Source organism: Rhamphochromis sp. 'chilingali' (genome assembly GCF_963969265.1).
Source record: "Rhamphochromis sp. 'chilingali' genome assembly, chromosome: 17".
NCBI classification, from domain to species: Eukaryota; Metazoa; Chordata; class Actinopteri; order Cichliformes; family Cichlidae; genus Rhamphochromis; species Rhamphochromis sp. 'chilingali'.
Window position 1 is genome coordinate 31127704 of NC_137944.1, and position 20344 is coordinate 31148047.

The 20344-nt window shown below is 41.8% G+C and overlaps 1 protein-coding gene across 1 annotated transcript; it reads right to left on the bottom strand.

Moving 5' to 3' along the window:
* Positions 1-7917: 7917 nt before the first annotated feature.
* On the bottom strand, positions 7918-14673 carry LOC308384989 (uncharacterized protein). Its single transcript, XM_080863699.1, has 10 exons — positions 14302-14673; positions 13015-13164; positions 12765-12907; positions 12506-12642; positions 12302-12395; positions 12106-12216; positions 11805-12031; positions 11538-11709; positions 11313-11440; positions 7918-11204 (listed from the first exon to the last, which is right to left on the bottom strand). Exons 2-6 carry the CDS (start codon positions 13121-13123, stop codon positions 12166-12168), a joined length of 534 nt encoding a protein of 177 aa, XP_080719825.1. The 5' UTR covers positions 13124-13164; positions 14302-14673; the 3' UTR covers positions 7918-11204; positions 11313-11440; positions 11538-11709; positions 11805-12031; positions 12106-12165.
* Positions 14674-20344: the final 5671 nt, after the last annotated feature.

Below are 20344 nucleotides of genomic sequence, written 5' to 3' on the forward strand. Positions count from 1 at the left end.
TTGGGTTTTTCCCCCACGTTATATCAGTTGCACGGAAGTAGCTGGCAACGCAAGTAATCCGGGCGCTGCAGCTTTAAGCAGCTGCCCGCGCTCCCGCGGACGGCAATCAGTTTCTGGCAGACAATCACGTTTTGGCACAACACCGGCCGCAGCAGCTGGAAGCCGGGCAGCCTACTCACAGAGGGAGTACCGGGCAGTGCTGGGATACTGCCACTGTGACCGGGGTTAGCGTCATTAGCTCCTCAATCATATCAGGGAGCGATCTCACATTTACAGTGATTACAGGAAGGAGAGATGGTGTGTGAGGTGTCCTTCTCGGGAGACATCAACCCCGTTTCTTCCCTCACTGGGGATGTAGGGTCTGTCTACCGGTAGCGCAGCTGCAGGGCACAGCGCTAACAGCTGATCCCTAACGTAACCAAAGGAGCCATGCGCCAAGTGTCCAAATACAGGTGAAAAAAGTGGAGACAAAAGAAGAGAAAGGTCAACATACTAGCATGAAGTGGTAATGCATGATGTCAGAATCTGATTGCTAAGACATAAGTTAAAGGTTAAGAGAAGTAAAGAGGAAAATAAGAAAGAAGCAGAGCTAGCTCTGCTCATTACCTGTTAGCTGCCATAACAGGTAATACAGTTAAGGTTTCAGAAAATGTATTCTGTCGTTTGTGTCATGATTCGGCTGTGTGCAGGCTGGATGAGGACCCAATCGCAAACTCACAGAGGCAGGAATGAACTCAAAATTCACAGCTTTAAAGCTGGAGAGCAGAACCATACAAATTAAACCGGGAAACTATAACGTAACACACAGAGAAACACACGGCCATGGATGAGGGAGAACGCGACACCGAACTGAGGGAGACGCAGACATAAATACACAGAGGGTTAACGAGGGACGTGGGAACACACGGGGAACACAGCTGACACAGATAACCATAACGAGACAGGGCAGGAGTGAACACAACATGACGCATACTGATGAGAGACTGTCAAAGTAAAACAGGAAGTACACGGAGGTTCAGACAGGAGGAGAGAGAGCACAGGGAGAACACAGACATAACGGGCTGGGGAAAACATGGAATAAAACACAAGGAGAGATGAGGGCTCACAGATACACAGGAGCACACAGGAGGTAACCAAATAAGGAACATCTTAACTAAATAACCTAGGAACCAAGGCATAAATAGGGAACAAAATACAAAACACACAAAAACTAAGAACACTGGGCCAACATGGCCCAGGACCATGACATCACCCCCCCCTCAAGGGCTGGCTCCCGACAGCCCAAACCCGAGAACCAAAACACAAGACAAACAGAAAACAACCCGCCCAGGGCGGGAGGCGGGGGACCAGGACGGAGGGAACGAAACCAAACAAAAGACAGTTCAAAACAGGGAGGCAAATGTCCAAAGAGGTCAGAAGGTCAACCTGGGGGGGCGACAGCACAAAAGTTCACAGTTCAGCTGTTCCGGGGGCCGGCCACGTGAAAAGTGGCAGTGGCGGCAGAACAGATCCGGCGGCGGCTACAGAGCGGGTCCGGAGGCCGGCCGCGTGGAAGACGGCGGCGGCTACAGAGCGTCGGGCGTACTGGTTGAGGCTTGGTGGGCACAGGACCAGACGAGGCAGGACCAGACGAGGCAGGACCAGACGGTGGCGTGGCAGCCACAGGCGACGGAGCCGGACCAGGCGAAGGCGATGACGGAGCCAGACCAGGCGAAGGCGATGCGGGGGCCGGACCAGGCGACGGCGTGGGTGAAGACACGGAGGCTGCAGCTGGCGAGGACGAAGACACGGAGGCTGCAGCTGGCGAGGACGAAGACACGGCTGCTGCAAACGTGGATGAGGCTGCTGGTGGAGCAGCTGGTGGCTGAACGGGCCCCTCGGACCCTCCAGCGGAGACAGGAGGCTGAACGGGCCCCTCGGACCCTCCAGCGGAGACAGGAGGCTGGACGGGCCCCTCGGACCCTCCAGCTGACGAGGCGTGAGGCTGGACGGGCTCCTCGGGCCCTCCAGCTGACGAGCCTCCAGCTGACGAGGTGTGAGGCTGGACGGGCTCCTCGGGCCCTCCAGCTGACGTGGCGTGAGGCTGGTGCGGTTCTCCTGAACCCCCAGCTGACGTGGCATGAGGCTGGACGGGCTCCTCGAGCCCTCCAGCTGACGTGGCATGAGGCTGGACGGGCTCCTCGGGCCCTCCAGCTGACGTGGCGTGAGGCTGGTGCGGTTCTCCTGAACCCCCAGCTGACGTGGCATGAGGCTGGACGGGCTCCTCGGGCCCTCCAGCTGACGTGGCGTGAGGCTGGTGCGGTTCTTTTTTTTTTTTTTTTTTGCCTGTCCCGTTTGGCTCTTTTGCCATCAGAATTATTGTCTAAAGGCAAAGAAAGATGCCCAACGGATTTACTTTACCAAATTGACCATCCCAGCCTTGCCATAATGGTCTATTTGATTCACCTTTTATTGTTTATTTTATTTTCACTTGCTGAATACGGGACAGGCTTGACTGGGGGAAGAAGGGGAGAAAGAAAGAGGGAGAGAGAAACAGCTGAGAAGAGGGACGGGGGAGAAGGGGAAAAAACAAAAACCAACAGAATGGGCAGAAAAAAAAAATGCATATATCGATCACCTGGATCACCTGTTGAGAAAGAAAAAGGAAAACAAGCAGAAGAGAACAAGAGTAATAGAATAAACAACATCACAATGATATATGGGAATATAACAGTAAATACTAAATATTAAATATTATTGTGCAGCACATAAGATCAACAGAACACAGTGTGCTTTGAGGTAGGAGCCAAAAAGGGTGTAGTTTGTGTGTATGAGCACCCGTGTGTACACCTGTGAGCATGGACGCGCTTGTTTTTTTAAAAGGTTCCTTCATGTAATGATCTGCTAGAGGGTGTGGGGGGGCCACAGCCCTGTCCTCCAGGGCATGAAGCAGGTATGGAGGAGATCAAAACTCCAGACATCCAGAGGCCCCCAGAACACAAGAGACCAAGGAAGACCAACAGAGGGGCAGCCGTGCCACTGTCCCAGAAAGAGCTGAGGAGAGTCCCGGATGAGGGCTCACTCAGCAGCCGCGGAGCAGAAGCCAGGGGGAGTTGCAGTGACGCGCCTGTGAGCTCCGCCGGCAGCCAGCTGTGCCTGAGTGACCGAGCCCCAGGCCAAGAGGCCGGGGGCACCCCACCTCCGAAGTGGCCCGAGCGAGCCCCAGGCTCCAGGCCCCGACAAGCGGCCGCCAAGGAGTGAGCCGGTGTGTACCTGGACCCCCATCCCCAGACACAAAGAACCACCAACGCACCGATGTCTGAGGGAGTCCGCCACTGGCAGGGGAAGCGGTGGTGGGGGGAGATAGGCCTCCAAACCTTGGAGGGCCTGAGATGTCCCCAGAGAGGTGGCGTCTGATACCCAACCTGACATATAGACACAGACATACAGGCACACACAGATACAAACATCCATTCCCACCCTCATGCTCTCATATGCACTTACTCCACACTCAACCAACGTGGAGACAGACATAAAGAGACGCTGTACACACAATCACACTCCCCAAGCGTACTCTACTGTGAAGAGAAAATTATTTAGAAGATAAAGAAACTCAGACTCAAGATATCTTTTACATGTGCACACATGGACGTTCCCCCCCTCATTGCCCGATCCATCCTGCAGCAACGTGTGCAGGACAGACGTGACAGAGAGGAAAGACCGCCCAGGGCATCCAGAACTTGCTTTATTTATAGTTAAAGGCAAGTCTCCACAGCAGTAGGAGTGTCATGTATGGAACTGATATTTTTCCTTAAAAGGAGAAAGAGACCATTAGCTTGCCGGTTTAACAAAGGGGGTAGTATGTATAGAAATGCACACATTCCCATATAAGGGGAGAGAGAGAGAGAGAGAGAGAGAGAGAGAGAGAGACCGTTCTGCCTACACAGGAAATAGTGTCGTATGTCACAGCATTCCTCTGCACATACGTCTCCACTCCCCCTCTCTATAGTGGTTCCAATTCACAAGCTCTTCTTTTAAATGAAGCTACAATCTAAGCATAATCACAATATTAAAAACCAGGACCCAAGCCCCTGAGGCCCGGCCAGGGCCCCAGCCCAGAGACGGAGCGCCCCCAGAACCTCACGCCCATCCCGGACCCACCCAGGGGCAGCCAGGCTACCAGGTCAGTAACCCACGTCCGTCAGCACAGACCCTCCCCTAGCCCCGCTGCACGCAGCCACGAGGAAACAGTCACCCGAGAGCCAACAGAGCCCCTAACCGGACATGACCGCTACCCCCAGCTGACAAAGAAGGTTGCTGGACGGGCTCCTCGGGCTCTCCAGCTGAAGCAGTGGCAGGACCAGTAGGGGCAGAGACTACTGGCTGAACAGAAGGCTGAGCGGGTGATGGAACAAATGACTGAGCTAAACGCTGGGGAGCTGGCTGAGCTGCACAGTGGGCTAAGGGCTGAGCTAATGGAAACACAGGAAAATGAACTATGGACTGGGCTGCTAACAGAGCTAATGACTGAGCTATAGACTGAAAAGCATGCAGTAGTGATGGTGGCGATGGTTGTGGACTGAACTCTCCTGAGCCTCTGGAACAGAGGGAGGACTGCTGGGCAGGGTTGCCTGAGCCTTCAGCAGAAACAAGAACGGGTGCAGGCACCTGCCGGACACTAGCTGCTCCCACCCGAGGAGTAGGTACGGGTGCGGAGACGGGCTGTATCCTGGCGGACCTCACCCTGGGGACCGGCATGGGTGCAGGGGTGGACTGGTTCACAGCCCCCCTCACCCTGGAAGCCGGGACAGGCACCGGCAACGGCTGGGCAACTGCCCTTCTCACCCGAGGAGCTGGTACGGGTGCAGAAACTGACAGAGCCTCAGCCGGCCTGGAAACCAGAGCAGGGACCAACTGGACCTCAGCCTCCCTCACCCGAGGAACTGGTACGGGTGCAGGGGTACGCTGGGCCCGAGCTGCCCCGGGAGGAGGAACACGAGCAGGCAAAGGAGCAGGCTCAGAAAAAACAGTCTTAGAATTGGCAGGCTTAGGGTTAATATGTACTGGGTCGACAAAAACAGACCTAGCAAAAATGAATTCTTCATTTTTCCCACCATGTTTTACAGTCTTTGTTTTAGCAGTTTTTGAAGTCCTTGGGTTAACAGTCTTAGAGTGAGCTGACTCGGGGATGACTGAACCCGACTGGACAAAACCTGAACTGAGTGTTTTAGACCTTGTGACATTACTCACAGTTTTTCTAGGTTTTGCACTGATAGGGTTCACGGTTTGAAAAACACTATTGTCATTTCCCAGCTCAGAGGGAGCAGAGCAGAAAAAGTTCTCCCAGTCTATGTCGTCATCCATCAGGGACACATCGACAGGATCAGGAGTGAGTCTATTGTTTTTAATGTCCAGAGAAGCGGAAGAAGGATAATCAGTGTAACTCACCACCGGGAGTTGCTTAACATTGTCCATCTTATTGCGGCGTGTGCGCCGCTTCCTACGGGAAGGGGAAGCGGGTGGAGAAAATAGCTGAGCCTCCGGCGTGCAGAACGGCGACGCCGAGGCTGGAGCGTGGGGAATTGAAGAGACGCGGAGAATTCCCACCTGAAGCGGCCGCGGCTTGGGTGCAGGTGAAGCGATAGGTGGGGGTTTCAGGTCCTTCAGGGTTTCATGTTGGTGGTGTTATCGGAGGTCTTGCGGTTCTTCTCCTGGCCATCTGTATCGGAATCTATTTCAAGTTACGAGGAAATGGTAATGAGCAAAATATATTTTTATGCTTTATGAATGATATTCATGTGAAATATTTACTTTTTTTTGGTATTAATATTCTAATAAATTAATATAATTCATGCCCTGTTCCTATGATATAAAAAAATCATAAATTGGGAATATTTAATAATTTAGATAGCAGTTACTAATTAAATTATGTAAAATACTTATTGTCTGATTAATTTCTAAATAAATAACTGTGGTAATGTCTGTTTTCAGGGTTTAATCGTGCAAACTGTAAGTATTTTTAAAATGTGTTTAAAGATATTTGGATGTTATTTGTGTACTGAATATAAAAAGACTTGTAGAGTCACTGACTATGGAATGCCAGGACTGCCATAATGAATTAATTAAATACACCATTAAATAATTAATTAAATGTAGCAATAATTAATTCAAATTGGAATTAATTAATTAAATAAATAGTTATGACACATGTAATTAATTAATTATTGACACATTTAATTAATTATGTATTTCAAATTTTAATTAATTATTGACACATTTAATTAATTAATTATTGACACATTTAATTAATTATTTATGTATTTCACATTTTAATTAATTATTGACACATTTAATTAATTATTTAATGATATATTTATTTATTTCATTTTGGCAGTCCTGGCGCCTGGCTCTCATCATGAAATAATTTTATCTGTCAGCCTCACCCATCAAACTCAGGGGGCGGGGTTAACGCTGATCGAGTCAAAACCATTGCTTTGGCCTGGTGGCCATTGTTTCTAGCACACAACAACCGGCATGTGGAAGCTAACAGAACTGAACTTTGAAAAACCCTGTTTGTGTGTCACCAAATACCGTTTTAATATTTTTTTAGCCGAGAATGTAGTGGTTTAATCTTCATGTGTCTGGTCGGTTTGTCAAGATACAGCCTCTTTGCAAAAGTGCTTCGATGATTTCGGAGATGTCTGCACAGTCTCACGGCAAAGCGTGGGATAGACCCGCTCGCCTCGCAAGCAATCGAGCTGTTATTACCACCGACAAAGCGCAGGCCCCGGTACACAGCTGTAATAACCCCCGCTGACTTCTTTTACTGAGGTTATATTTATCGGTGTTTTATTTCCTGATGTTCTTATGTGTCCTACGTGTTTCAGTCGCCAATTCTGAATTATAACTAACATTAAAAACATGTTTAAGGAGGAGAGAGAGCAAATAAATCTGTTTGACATCTGATCTTTGGGTTTTTGTTCAGTAATCAGCGTGACCTGTGTATAAACGCATAAAAGAGATAACGTTGGTGTTTCTGTCATGTAGTAACTGCTGGCTTTAACTGTACAAAGGTTGTTCGACACTATGAAACACATACAGACTTCATGATGTTCGGCTAATATTTTTATTGTGAATATTAATCATGAGGGTAAACGGCCCTGTACACCACGGAGCGAGGTCAGCATATCCACGATATCCTCAGCTCCATGAGTTAACACAGAGTTTCCCAGCTGACTATCTAACTGCCAACTATTCCAGAGACGTGAAAATATACAGCATAAAGAAAAGTGTAAGAGACTCAGCAGCAGATTAGAATAACAGTTATACATTTAATAAATCACCAAATGAATCCAAGAAACGCGCAAACCTGTTCCGACAATTTGAGTTTGTATTCCCTCAGCTGCAGACTCGCTGCTGTTTAAATGTTTGAAAAGGAAGATTAGATATAAACAAACGTCAAACGTAGACTCATTCTGCCTTCACATTTGATATGAGGCCACACAGTAAAAAACAGTGTCAATTTTACACTTAGAGAGTTGATTTTAACTCTGTTTCAGATAACATTTGGTCCCACTCAAAATTAGAGTAAAATTTACTCTATGGCCAGTGTTAACTTTTTAGTGTTAATTCTACTCAGTTTAGTGTCAAAATTAACAACAAAATGTGTAAAAATATTTAACACTGAGGGTTATTCACACTGTTTAGAGTAATATGATTTCACTTTATAGAGTTATTTTTAGTCCAAGTTCACTCTAATGTGTAATAATATTTCATTTATTATTTTTTCATATTTATCATATGATGCTATATTTCTAAATGGCTGTGATCTATCCTATATTATGAAAATAACTACAAACATACAGGTTACAGTAACAGCATTTATTAGCATAACAAACTCTTACAAATGACAGTAGCTATGATGCTCACCAGAGAAAGCAAGATGGGATCACAAAGAGAGCGTTGTCATTCACTCCATACGACAATTGTATGTCAAAAGGCCTGGGATAATGCAGGCTGTCAACATGAAAGACAACTAAATCTTGCTTTGTCCTGGTCAACTCATAAGCATGGAAATGTTCTTGAAAGGCTACTGTACATAATGGCAAAGTGAGAAGTACCAGTTTCTCATGTATTATCAGAACTGACTCAATCTGGTAAAACACAGCCATTTCAGACACTATTTTGCCACAAATAACCAAATGCGGGCGGTAAACAATACCATTCTGTTTAGCCCAGTTCACTTTCATAACTTGAACTCTATTGGGCAGTTGCATTGCTATTGCAATTCCAGAACCTCCTTTTACCATATCTAAAGACACCATTTTTCCTGGACCAATGTCTAACCGACTAAAGGTTGTTGAAGATTGCCAAATGTATGCCATATAATTGTGGTGTTTTTTTGGCCAGCGTTTTGGTGATATTTTTGAATGATTTGAGCCGTTTCTTGAAAAAATTGTGCTTACCTTCATAGCGCATGCACCAACTATGAAGTACAGGCCCTATTTTTTGGATGCAGCGAGGATAATGGATAAGAAAATGGTGCTTTGGTAAAAGTTTTTTCTGGGGATACAACATCTTGAACAGTTTGTGGTGTTCCACAATCAAATGTTTTAAATATACACACATACCTTGAGATAACATAGGAGAAAATACAATGTTAATGTTATGGCCCGTCTAGGCGCGGCCAGACCACAACATAAAGGGTGATCCATCCCCGTCCAACCCCAAGCAGCACGTCACACACTTAATATTTTGTGACAGTGATTTATTTACAAGAAGTGCCGTTAACAAAGGAAGGGAGCATACCACAACTTCAGGGTGAACCCAAGGCCAAAACAACAAATAAAAAGTACCCTATCTCAGGAAATAAACACAACTTACCTACACTCCAAAGAACTAAACCAAACGACAATCACTTTCCTCCCTGCCTAACAAAACAGGAGAAAACTGATCAAACAGAAAGGCGGTCCACCCCTGCATGCTCTTACATTAACATAATATTTTGACACAGTGAACGGTCTGCCGGTTGGGTTGGGCCGAGGATGAATGAACTTGACAGTCCCTGGCGGTCTCTTCTTATCCGCTGCCTCCCAGTCCTCAGCCAATCGGTGTGAGTCATCCACCCTGGGTGCACCAATCCCGGAGGAGCACCTGGACACTCAAATTCACACACATGATTACGGTCACAGTCGTAACAGTTAACTATCTGTAGTAATAAAAGTAGTAGGCCCCAATGTTGGTCAGTAGAGGTTACCAAATCTCCAAACATGAGGGGAACATTCCTCAGTAAGCACCATGTCTGAATAGCATTCAGTCCCAGATCATTAGACTCTCCACCTAAATTCACAGCTACTGGCCTATTGTTTTTCTCCATGAATCCATAATCAAAACTTTGTATTCTCAAATTCAGTTCTCCCAATGTAAGATGTTGTTCTTTTAAATACAAAAACAATAACTTCAGTTCGTACTGGGCCACTCCTTCCAAAACATCATGCATCACATCAACTGAGAAGTTCTCAGTTGTGTGAAAATATGTCAGTGAATTCAATAAGCATGAACTCTTTACACCAAAAACATAAGGAAGCAATGGATTATTAGACATTTCCTGACAGTGAGCAGTGTGGTTGTCTTTGGTGCGCAACACTATTTTGGGGGAATCTTCAGAGAATTCTGTTTGAAAGTCATCTTTTTCAGCTAAACAAAACCTGCAACAGTACCTTGCACTGAAAGACTCCACCAGACCAAACAAGCTATGTAAGCCTAAATTATCACCAGTGACCTGTACCACACTACCACGAACATAACCACCGAATAGTGGAATCTCAATACCATCGCTCTCTAACACTTTAATGTCTCGAACAATAGGAGCAAGAATTTCACTAAAACCATAACGTTTCAGATCTTGTGCATGAAATAAGGCACAAAGGTGTATGTTGGCCAAAAAAGAATTCCATTTGGGAGAGAAGTTTCTTAAGGTAAAATATACTGCACCCAACTTGTGAATACCTCGCTTGGAACCAAGAGGATTTGCAACCTCAAAGTCATCATAGAACATTTGGATCTGAACTGTGTGCTTTTGTTGAAAAAAAAAGAGGGTGAGTCTTCAATAGAGATCCATCACAAATATCTCTGAGTCTTGAATCACAAGTGTCTGATTTTTTCAACATTTCTCCAACATGCTGACTCTTAAATATTGAGTCCAATGTTGATAAAATTGGAACATACATGAATTTATCTTGAACAACTGCCTGATCATATGTTCCAGTCTTTTTATTTCGCCTTGTGTCAAATCTTGAGCCAATTACACATTCAACTGGTTCTACAGTTTCCCACTTGTCTGATAAATATTTTGACCTCTTGTACTCAGAATTAAGAACTGAGAAAGGATTCTCTAACTCATCAAAACATGCTTTAACTTTCTTGCACATTTCTGTTTCTCTTTCATTACTAAATACATGCTTAATGACTGTTTCTTTAGCATGTTGTTGGATATCTTGAACAATCTCTTCCATGGAATTCACTACACTTTGGCCTACACCTGCTGCCTTTAGATCAGAAATAACAGCTGCACAACTATTTACAAGGTCTGCTGAAGATAATTCCGACTCAGCCTCTAAATGTTCAGGCACCACATCAACATTAGCAGTAGTACTTGTGTCCGTAACACTTTGAACTGGTGAAAAATCTAGTTCTGCAGAATCAAATGAACTGCTTACGTGGCATTTGTTCAGGTGCTTTCTAAAGCCAGAAAAACTACTAAAAGAACGTGAGCATCCCACTTGGCCAAATTTGAGATATAGTGTCCTCCCAGTACAGAGACCATGAATTATCTTAAGGTGTTTTACAAGGCTGTTTGGTCTACCATGATCACTTTTGCAAAGAAAGCACTTCATTATTTGGATCTCAATGGATACTAACGCACCATTCTTGCTCACAACTCTGGGATTTTCCTTTGTTTCCCCAACATCAATGTTGTAAATGGTTGTTTGCAGAAAAGTGAAAAAGTTGGTCAGGGATGAACTGTATGACGTATCAAAGACATAATGGGCCTTAAAGAGTTCATCAAGGGCTCCTACTGAACCTGTCGCTTTACATGGAAGTGCATGCTTGTCAATCACAATGAAGAAGGTGTGAATGCTGCTTCTTGTGGGTCCCTGAGCAAGAAGGTAGGGCTGACTGCTTCGGGTGATGTTGTCTAGATGCTGCTGTACACTGGTTCCAGCCTACAACAACACATTAAACAGCAGTATTTAGTGACTATCCCATTAGATTAGATCACCTTACTGTACATTACAATGGCGGTGATGGAATATATATTTTAAATAACATACCTTTAGGAATTTGATGAGGTTATCGACAGCTTGAGATGCAGACATCTTTCCTGGTCTCTTTCACCCTTGTGCAGATGGCGGTAGCAGATGTAGCAGCAGCAAGATAGCAGACATGTCACTGTCCCAGCCTACAGACGAATAAACAAAGAATTACTCCAAAAATACATTCAATAGACAGAATTGCCTATATAACCAACAATGGCAAATAAAAACAGTCAGTCATACCATTCTCAACTTCAGTAGCTGACTCAGCATTGCACATCAACTCCAAGAGCTCCGAGGTGGGTACAAGTCCATGACTTTCCTTTACAATCTTTGATTTGAGATCGATGGGCCACCTCTCCAAGAATTTGTTGGCAGTGACCTCATCAAACAGGAGTTTGAAATCTTGTTCTATCTATAATGCAAAAATAGAAGATAAGAGAGGTGTAATGAGTGAAATTGCAAGCTGCATGGAATATTTCAGTGATTCAACAAATGAAGATGTCTTACCAGTCCTGGTGTGTCCAGAAACCGCGGGAAGACTATGAAGACATCTGCTGCATTCTTATCATCGCTGACCATTGAATGCCGATAAATGAAGGTAGCTTTCATCTTTTCACGGATAGTGTCTTCATCAGCAGAGTGTCTCAAAAGAGCAATAGCTGCTTTTACATCCTCATCTGATAACACTGTCTCAGTGGTGAGTGGTCTGGATCGACCACTGCCTGGCCCGCCAACTTAAGAAAAAACAATTTGATTGACTCCTGCCTACAAATTAGATCAGAATCATTTAAATCACAAGCGAACTTACTTTTAGGAGATTTGGAAAGTGAGACACTTCTTTCCTCTGCAGCTTTTCTTTGAATTGTCTTCAACCGCCACGCAAGGTATCCTGAACCGCTCTCTGGATCATAGTAATGTTCTTATGTAATTAAATACAAGCAGAATGTTATCAACATTTCTGAGGGCAACTATGTGTTTAATGTTGCAAAGTCCCCTTTACTTACATATCCATGTTGTGAATATGGGTCTTCCAGATATGGAAACAGAGCAACAATCCCCTGCGCATACATCACTCTTACACTTTTAGGGGGAGATGTCCTAATGTATAAATTCAGTGATGACCGTCACTCAATTGGCATTGAAAATCACAATTAAAAATAATACAATACTAAAAATGTTTCTTTATAGACTACATTTATGATTCTTACCCATGTGCTTCTGTCATCTCAGCAGCAAGTATGTTTATCATCTGTCTTCTAGTTGCATCTGTCAGAGATTTGGTTTTTGCATACTCTTGTATGATGTGTTCACCACCAGGCTTTGTTGTTAGGATTTTTTCAATCAACTTAAATAGACATAAAATATGAAGTCAGAAATTTTTTAAACTTTGAGAAAAACTGGAAAACGATTACATAAAAACACTTCACATCGAACATGCAAATTAGACTAACAATGTTCACTACCCACAGCTTTTGCCTCATAGTTTATATGGCATGGCCTTTTAGGTTGTCTTCCTTCAGTGGTTGCTGCTTCTTCAGGAGGTTCACACATTGTGAAGTTTAGAATGATTGTATCATCCGATGGAGAAGATGATGATGACAGAGATACACCTGTGCATTAAGGAACATGACCAAAGCAGAAGCATTAAATTTAACTGTTAATGCTTCAATCTCAACCTTTAAATTTCATATAAACATATACGTATGTGAGTGATTACCAAGTTCTTCATTGCTCAGCATGACTCGGAAGGTTACAGGTGACCCCTTCACTATTTCTTCAAACACCTCTGCGTCTACTTCTGTGTCAGACTGGTCAAACACCTTCATATCTAGCTGTCTGCCTTCTGGTATGTTAAATTTTAGGCACACTGAAGTAAGGTAAGAGAAAAGAAATTTTACAGAAATTGTTAAAAAAAAAAAGGCCATGCATTTTCTTATCAAATGGTAGAGTAAGGCTATGTCTTCACAAAATATTGATGAGATGAAGCTTAAGAGTATAGGTAATTCTCATTCATTGTTGAAGTAGAAACAATTATCAACTTAGGTAGTTGAGTAAGAATATAATTAAGCTTATAATTAAGCTTGTATATTGACCAGGTAAACATTGTTATCTTGTTTTATCCTGATTATTATAACCTTCTTTCATGAAAGCATCAAATGTCAGGTCAGACAGCCTAACATACTTCTGCTCCCCACCAAACAAAACACGCAGCAACATATTCTGTTCACAAAACAAAAGAGAGAAAAATAATAAAGGAAAGAGTTTAAGACTGTGGATGTACTTTAGAGCTTTAGTTTTTATACAACATAGAAGCAGTTAAAAGTTATTACTTAACAGCTACAGCATGAAGAAATAAGTAACAGATTAACTGCTAATAAAGATCCTTTATCAACCAGTGTTACTGCAAATGGACCAAGTGTGACTAACATCTAATATTGTTTAATAACTTTAGTCTACTTATCAAGTATTGGTCGCTCTTACTGCAATTCGCTTTATTTCTGTGAACAATTAATGTATATTAACATATCATTAACATTGCTGTCAATTAATTTATACAAAATAATCTGAATTAATTCTAAATTAGTGTAAGCCTTTGGCATTTGCTTAAAAGAATATAAATCAGTAGAGTAAACTTTATTGTAATGTTACCCACTTTTTCTGATAGTTCCTTCGAAGCTAATTAGCGATTATTAGCTTACTAATAAACGGTAATTTAGTTGCTAAAACTATCCCATTAGACATGTGACAATAATATTATCTAAGCTGCACTTAGAAGAAATACATAGTTAACATGTTTTAGGTTAATCTTAACAAAGTGAGAGGATAACGAACATTTGAACTTTTAGCAACGGTTAGCATGTAGCTACTCGACAATATCATTAAACCTATGGGTAAATGCTGCTAACATGTCCTCACTCGACATCAGTGTAACTATAAAGAGCTATTTAGTTTAAAAATACTTACTAAACAATGTTACCAGTATGGGAATGTTAACTTAATTTACCTAACTGTGGTAGCTCTTCGGAGAAAATTCCGCGTGCGTCACAGCTCTCAGACCGCACACGCCTGCGGACTGGTACTAATCAACACTGTGTGGAGTTATGTCTTCACTCCGTGTCTACAGAACTTTACACTGACTTTTAACTCTGACGTTAGAGCTGGTTTACTCCTCACAGAGTTGTATATACTCTCTCTAGGTTAAAATAGGTTTACACTGAAATATTGACACTCCATTTTTTACTGTGCAGCACGTATAGTGGCTGTGTCCTGTTTTAAGATCATACATGTAAAATTGTTGTCTGACCTCCGTCTGCATGCAGGTAAACTGAGGGTCTGTTGAGCTGATCGCTGGTTTCGTGAGAAAAATGTCAGCTCGTTCTTTTATGTTGCAGAAGCACAGAGACACAAAACCAGGCGGAAAGAAACGATCGTTCGGTGAAAATGAGAATCTGCGAATGCAACATGTGGAACACGGAGAGTGGAATATGTAAACAAACCGGTTAACGTAACCCCCTGGGTGCACTCTGCATGCTAACTGTTAGCAGAGCTAGTGAAATCTCTGAAAACATCTGAGCACTTTTGCAAACATGTTCTATGTTGGCAACCTGACCAGACATGTGAAGATTACGGCGCGACATTCGCGGCTAGAACACTGTTAAAAGTGTAGTAGGTAGTGATGGGTCGTTCGCGAACGAAATGGCTCTTAGAGCCGGCTCTTTGACGTGAACGACGCGAGCCGGCTCCTTATCGCGAGCCGTCACGTGGGTTTTTTTTCTTTTTCTTTCTCTCACCCTCTCTCTCTGGCCTGCACGTGAGCCTTGTGCTTTACGCTGGGCAGAGGGGGAGGGGCGGTAGTTACACTCAGTAGCAGGAACAGAGCCAGAGGGAGAGAGAAAGAGAGCCAGGGACAACAACGTGACATTAGTAATCATCCACAACTATTTTCGGTTGCAGATGATAAAGGATTCAGAAAGTTTATTCATCCAGGCCCATATGACAGAGAATATGCATGTTCTTTTTGTTTTGATATTTTAATTTATATTTAATTGTGTTGTGGTTTGCAGTGTTTTGTGTTGTTTTCACTTTAAATTTGTAAAAGGAAAAAGCTGAAAATTTAAATAGTTAAAAGTTGAAATGTGAATAGTTGATTTTTGTATTATATGATTTATTTATTACATTTTATGTGGAGTGAATAAATAAAAGTATATTTACGGTGGCCCCTACAGACAAAGCACATACAAACTTCAAATCACGTACGAACTCTGAAGCATGTGCAAACTCCAAAACACGTACAAACTCCGAAGCATGTAAAAACTCAGAAGCACATAAAAACTCAAAACACGTACAAAAGACAACAGAAGTGCTCCAGGATGCTGGGCGCAGTGTGGAGCTTTTGTTATCTTGTGGCTACACAAGCCAGCAAGTACCAACAACCGGATTTGGTGTGTGGTAGTAACAGGTAAATGAACGTTTTTTAAAATTATTTGAATATATATGAGTGCCTGTGTATAAATACACAAACAATACACACATGCTTTCAATTGTGTAATTTAAGTGATCTAGTAGCTCTGCTTTGGAAGTTCAGCTCATGCTAGAAATGTGTTTCGGAGTTTGTACGTGTTTTGTCTCTAGGGGCCACCGCATATATTTATATATAAACATATATAAATAAAACCACTTTGTTTTACGTTAGTAATTCCTTTTGTGCATAATTTTATATTATTGTTAATAATAAATTAATTAAAGCAACAAAACAACCTGAAGAGCCGGTTCGGAGCCGAAAGAGCCGGTTCTTTTTAGTGAGCCGAACCGAAAGAGCCGGCTCTCTAAAAAGAGCCGGAAATCCCATCACTAGTAGTAGGTGACAGAAAAACGGGATATTTTAAAACTACACCACCACCATTTCTGCCTGTGATTTGAAATGCATTCTGGGATACCTGGCTGCCCCAAGTCTACACAAGCGATCGATTATCTAGGATCGACCTGTTTTGACTTACTTTGCACGGCAACCAATCAAATGTTAGAGAAGCTGCATGGGCAGCGTTAACCCCGCCCCCTGAGTTTGATGGGTGAGGCTGACAGATAAAATTATTTCATGATGAGAGCCAGGCGCCAGGACTGCCAAAATGAAATAAATAAATATATCATTAAATAATTAATTAAATGTGTCAATAATTAATTAATTAAATGTGTCAATAATTAATTAAAATGTGAAATACATAAATAATTAATTAAATGTGTCAATAATTAATTAATTACATGTGTCATAACTATTTATTTAATTAATTAATTCCAATTTTAATTAATTATTGCCACATTTAATTAATTATTTAATGGTGTATTTAATTAATTCATTATGGCAGTCCTGGCATTCCATAACTGACGTCAGCTTGACAGAAATAACTAATGTTGTTATTCATCTGAAAATATAATTCTTCTTTTTAAGCTTCTGATACTGTGACTTGAAGATTCAGACTCAAAAGTAATTAAATCCTAATGTAAGTACAGCACACCAAACTACACTATTTAATATCATCTCTAAAAACTTTTAAATATTATTTATTATTATATAAATGTCTATAAATGTAAAATAAATGTTCCAAATCCAAAAAGTATGAAGCAAAAAATGAATGACTGCATTAAACAGACTCAATATTTCTGTTCTGACAGGAGAGCAGTAAAGAGTAGACAACCATCTCTGAACTGAGGAAGGTGCAGCTGTGATTGCAGCCCCGACTCTCTGTGAATGGTACTCGTGACTACAGATCAAAGGTCATGACTTTAATAGCAATTATAAAACTGACCTCGTGGCCCATTGCTAGTCAGTGGTGCTAATTCCAGTCATTATGCAAATGTTCTGTTTATAAGGTTATAAGTTTACAAGTCACTTGAATGAGCGACGAAACGTTTCTCCCACTGAAAGCGCTTCGTCCAGATGAACAGAATCAGTCATTTTGTGTTTTTCACTCAGAAATTGCAACATTCACAGATGTAGATCCCAAATTATTTAAACATTTTTGGGACATTTGTCTATGATGAGAAGCTGGTTTCCTTTTTCTTTTTATGCTTCTTTTGTCATTTTGTTTTGGATCTGTTATAATTTATAAACTTTATAATGTTAAGAGTTTCTTTTCAAGAACGTTCTCCTTCAAATTAATTTATTTCACACGTTTTGTTAAGCTCTGTGATTACAGACATCATAGAGCTGGGATTATTAATGAACTCCTTGCACAATGTATGATATTCAGAACTTGTACAGATTTTATATATAAAATCATTCGTAGAACAGTAAACAGTGGAGGGATTCTGTGTTATATTTATTTATTTAATTATTATTATTTAATAATTTTATCAGGCAACTGAGGACATGTTTAAACTGAATCCTACTGACTGAGATTCTTTTAGACCACAGTGGTATAATTTTTTGTCATATCTCACAGTTTTTCCCTTTTAAAAAAAAATCATTAAATTTTTCTAATGATTTTGTCACATCGTTGTTTTCTGCATCTTTGGTTAGTCCTTTAAAAAATATAACGTTTTCGGGGTCTCAGGGAATTCCAGTCAAAAGCATCCAATTCCACTTGTGCAATTTTAATAAATGAAACTTCATTCACTAAATATTTGCCATGAGTCCCACATGAAAGAACTCAGACATTTTAAAGAGCAAAACTCTTGGATGCCGTCGTTCATACTAGAAGTTCGGTGGAGATGTCACTGGATCTACTTGAGACAGCTGCTCTGTGTGCTGGATGTTTTACATGAAGAGCAGATGCTGCAACAACGCAGGTTGTAATCCAAGAAACATTGATCCTCCTGGAAGTTAGAAAACTCCACCTGCTGATGTGACTGTCCAACGATTTGCTTAAAGGTCTTCTCAAAAGAAGTGTTAACTTTACATGACCATGCCCTGAGGTGTGTGTTTAGCCGAAGCTGTTCTTAGTTGTTTCTGCTCCAAACACAATCATGTAGCTTTAGCTTTCCCAGCAGATTGTTGTCAAGTTTGTTCCTGGTGGGAGCTGGTCTGCAGTGTACTGAAAAGTCAAACTACTGTTATTTTGATTAGCTTTTATTTAAGCATGGATAATATAACTCCAATTTTAAATGTGAGCACAAAAAGATGTTGGTGCAAGTTATGGAGACTTTACTAGGCTGAGAAACCCAAATAAACATTTCAGAGAGAGCAAAAACGCACAAGTGGCCAAATCAATAATCTGGTGCATTATTAAAAAGGGCATGCTGGAGAGATTATACCTCTCGGCTGGCCTGGGAACGCCTTGGAACGCCCCAGGATAAGCTAGAGGAGGTGGCTGGGGAGAGCGAGGTCTGGGCTTCTCTGCTCAGGCTGCTGCCCCCGCGACCCGGCCCCGGATAAAGTGGAAGATGATGGATGGATTATTAAAAAGAATGAATGCACTGACCAGCTCGGCAACAACAAAAGGCCTGAAAGACCACAGAAGACAACTAAAGTGAATGATGGCAGAATTATTTACATGGTTACAAGAAATAACTTAAAACATCTAACCAAGCCAGTAACACTGGATGAGTATGTATGTCATTGACATGGTCTACAGTCATGAGAACCATTATTTAATGTAAATACAGAGAGTTTACAACATGGTACAAAACACTGGTTACACTCAAGAACAGGAAGACTTTCCCAGAAAACATCTAAAACGGCGTACACAGAAATGTAAACAATAAAATGAATTAATAAATAAATCATTAAACAAATGAAACAAATGTTATAACAATGATGGGAAATGAAGAGCTTGGAAAAGAAAAACAGCTCATGATTGAAAGCACAGCAACTAGTGCTTCTAGTGTTTACTGATGATGTGACTGCTCACAGAAACAGAACCATTAAATCTGAAGAGTCCAGGTCTATGATCTCTGCTCGGTTCACCAAAGGCTGCAAAACTGATTGTGCCTCAATACAAACAGATAGTAACCCAATGTTACAGCTCCATAATCCAAACTACATCTTATCACTGATATATATGCATATACATTTTTTAAAATGACCTTTTGTGATTCCCATTGCGTTTCCACCAGGTATTATATTTAAACTCTTTTTACATTTTCTTCTCATTCCTGTTACTCGTGCACCATAGAGAGCATCCTGGCGGGAAACATCTTAACCTGGTTCGGGAACAGCACCATGCAGGACAGACGAGCTCTACAGAGGGTTGTGCGGTCAGCTGAGCGCACCATCCGCTCCGAGCTCCCTGACCTGCACTCAATCTACAGCAGGCGGTGCTGGACCAAGGCCAGGAAGATCGTGAAGGACCTCAGCCATCCCAACAACAGACTGTTCTCTCTGCTGAGGTCAGGAAAGCGATTCCGCTCCCTGAAGACCAACACAGAGAGACTGAGGAGGAGCTTCTTCCCGCAGGCGATACGGTCACTCAATCACACCACCACACAGTACTGACCCACACATATGGTTCTTACACACACACTGGACATTCTGGACATTGTTTTCACTTCATCACTTAAATCACTGCTGCTGTTATTGTGTATATATTTATTTATACTTCTTGTGTATTTTGTTCATACATTCTTATATAGTTCTATATTGTGTATTTTGTTGTACAGTTATTTTATTTTCAATTTAATTTATATATTTTATCTTATTCTTTCCCAGTGTGTTGTACAGTTATTTCATTTTTAACCTTAATTTATATTTTATTCCTTCCTAGTTAAATTTACCCTTTTTAATTTTTCATATTTATTTCCTATCTTATTCATAGCCTTTTCCTTTTTTTGTTTTCTTTAGGTCACGAGCAGTTGTCCAAGCATTTCACTACATATCGTACTGTGTATGACTGTGTACGTGACAAATACAATTTGAATTTGAATTTGAATTTGTTAATGTGCTGTGTCCATGTAAGCTTTACATCAAAGTGCACTCCTAAAAATTCCAATGACATGCAGATAGATGAAGCAATCTTTGCTTATATGTTTCCTTTTTAAATACACGATTTAGTTTTATTTTCTATGGAGAGCTGAAATCCTCATGTAGTAGCCCATATTTGTACCTACTTAAC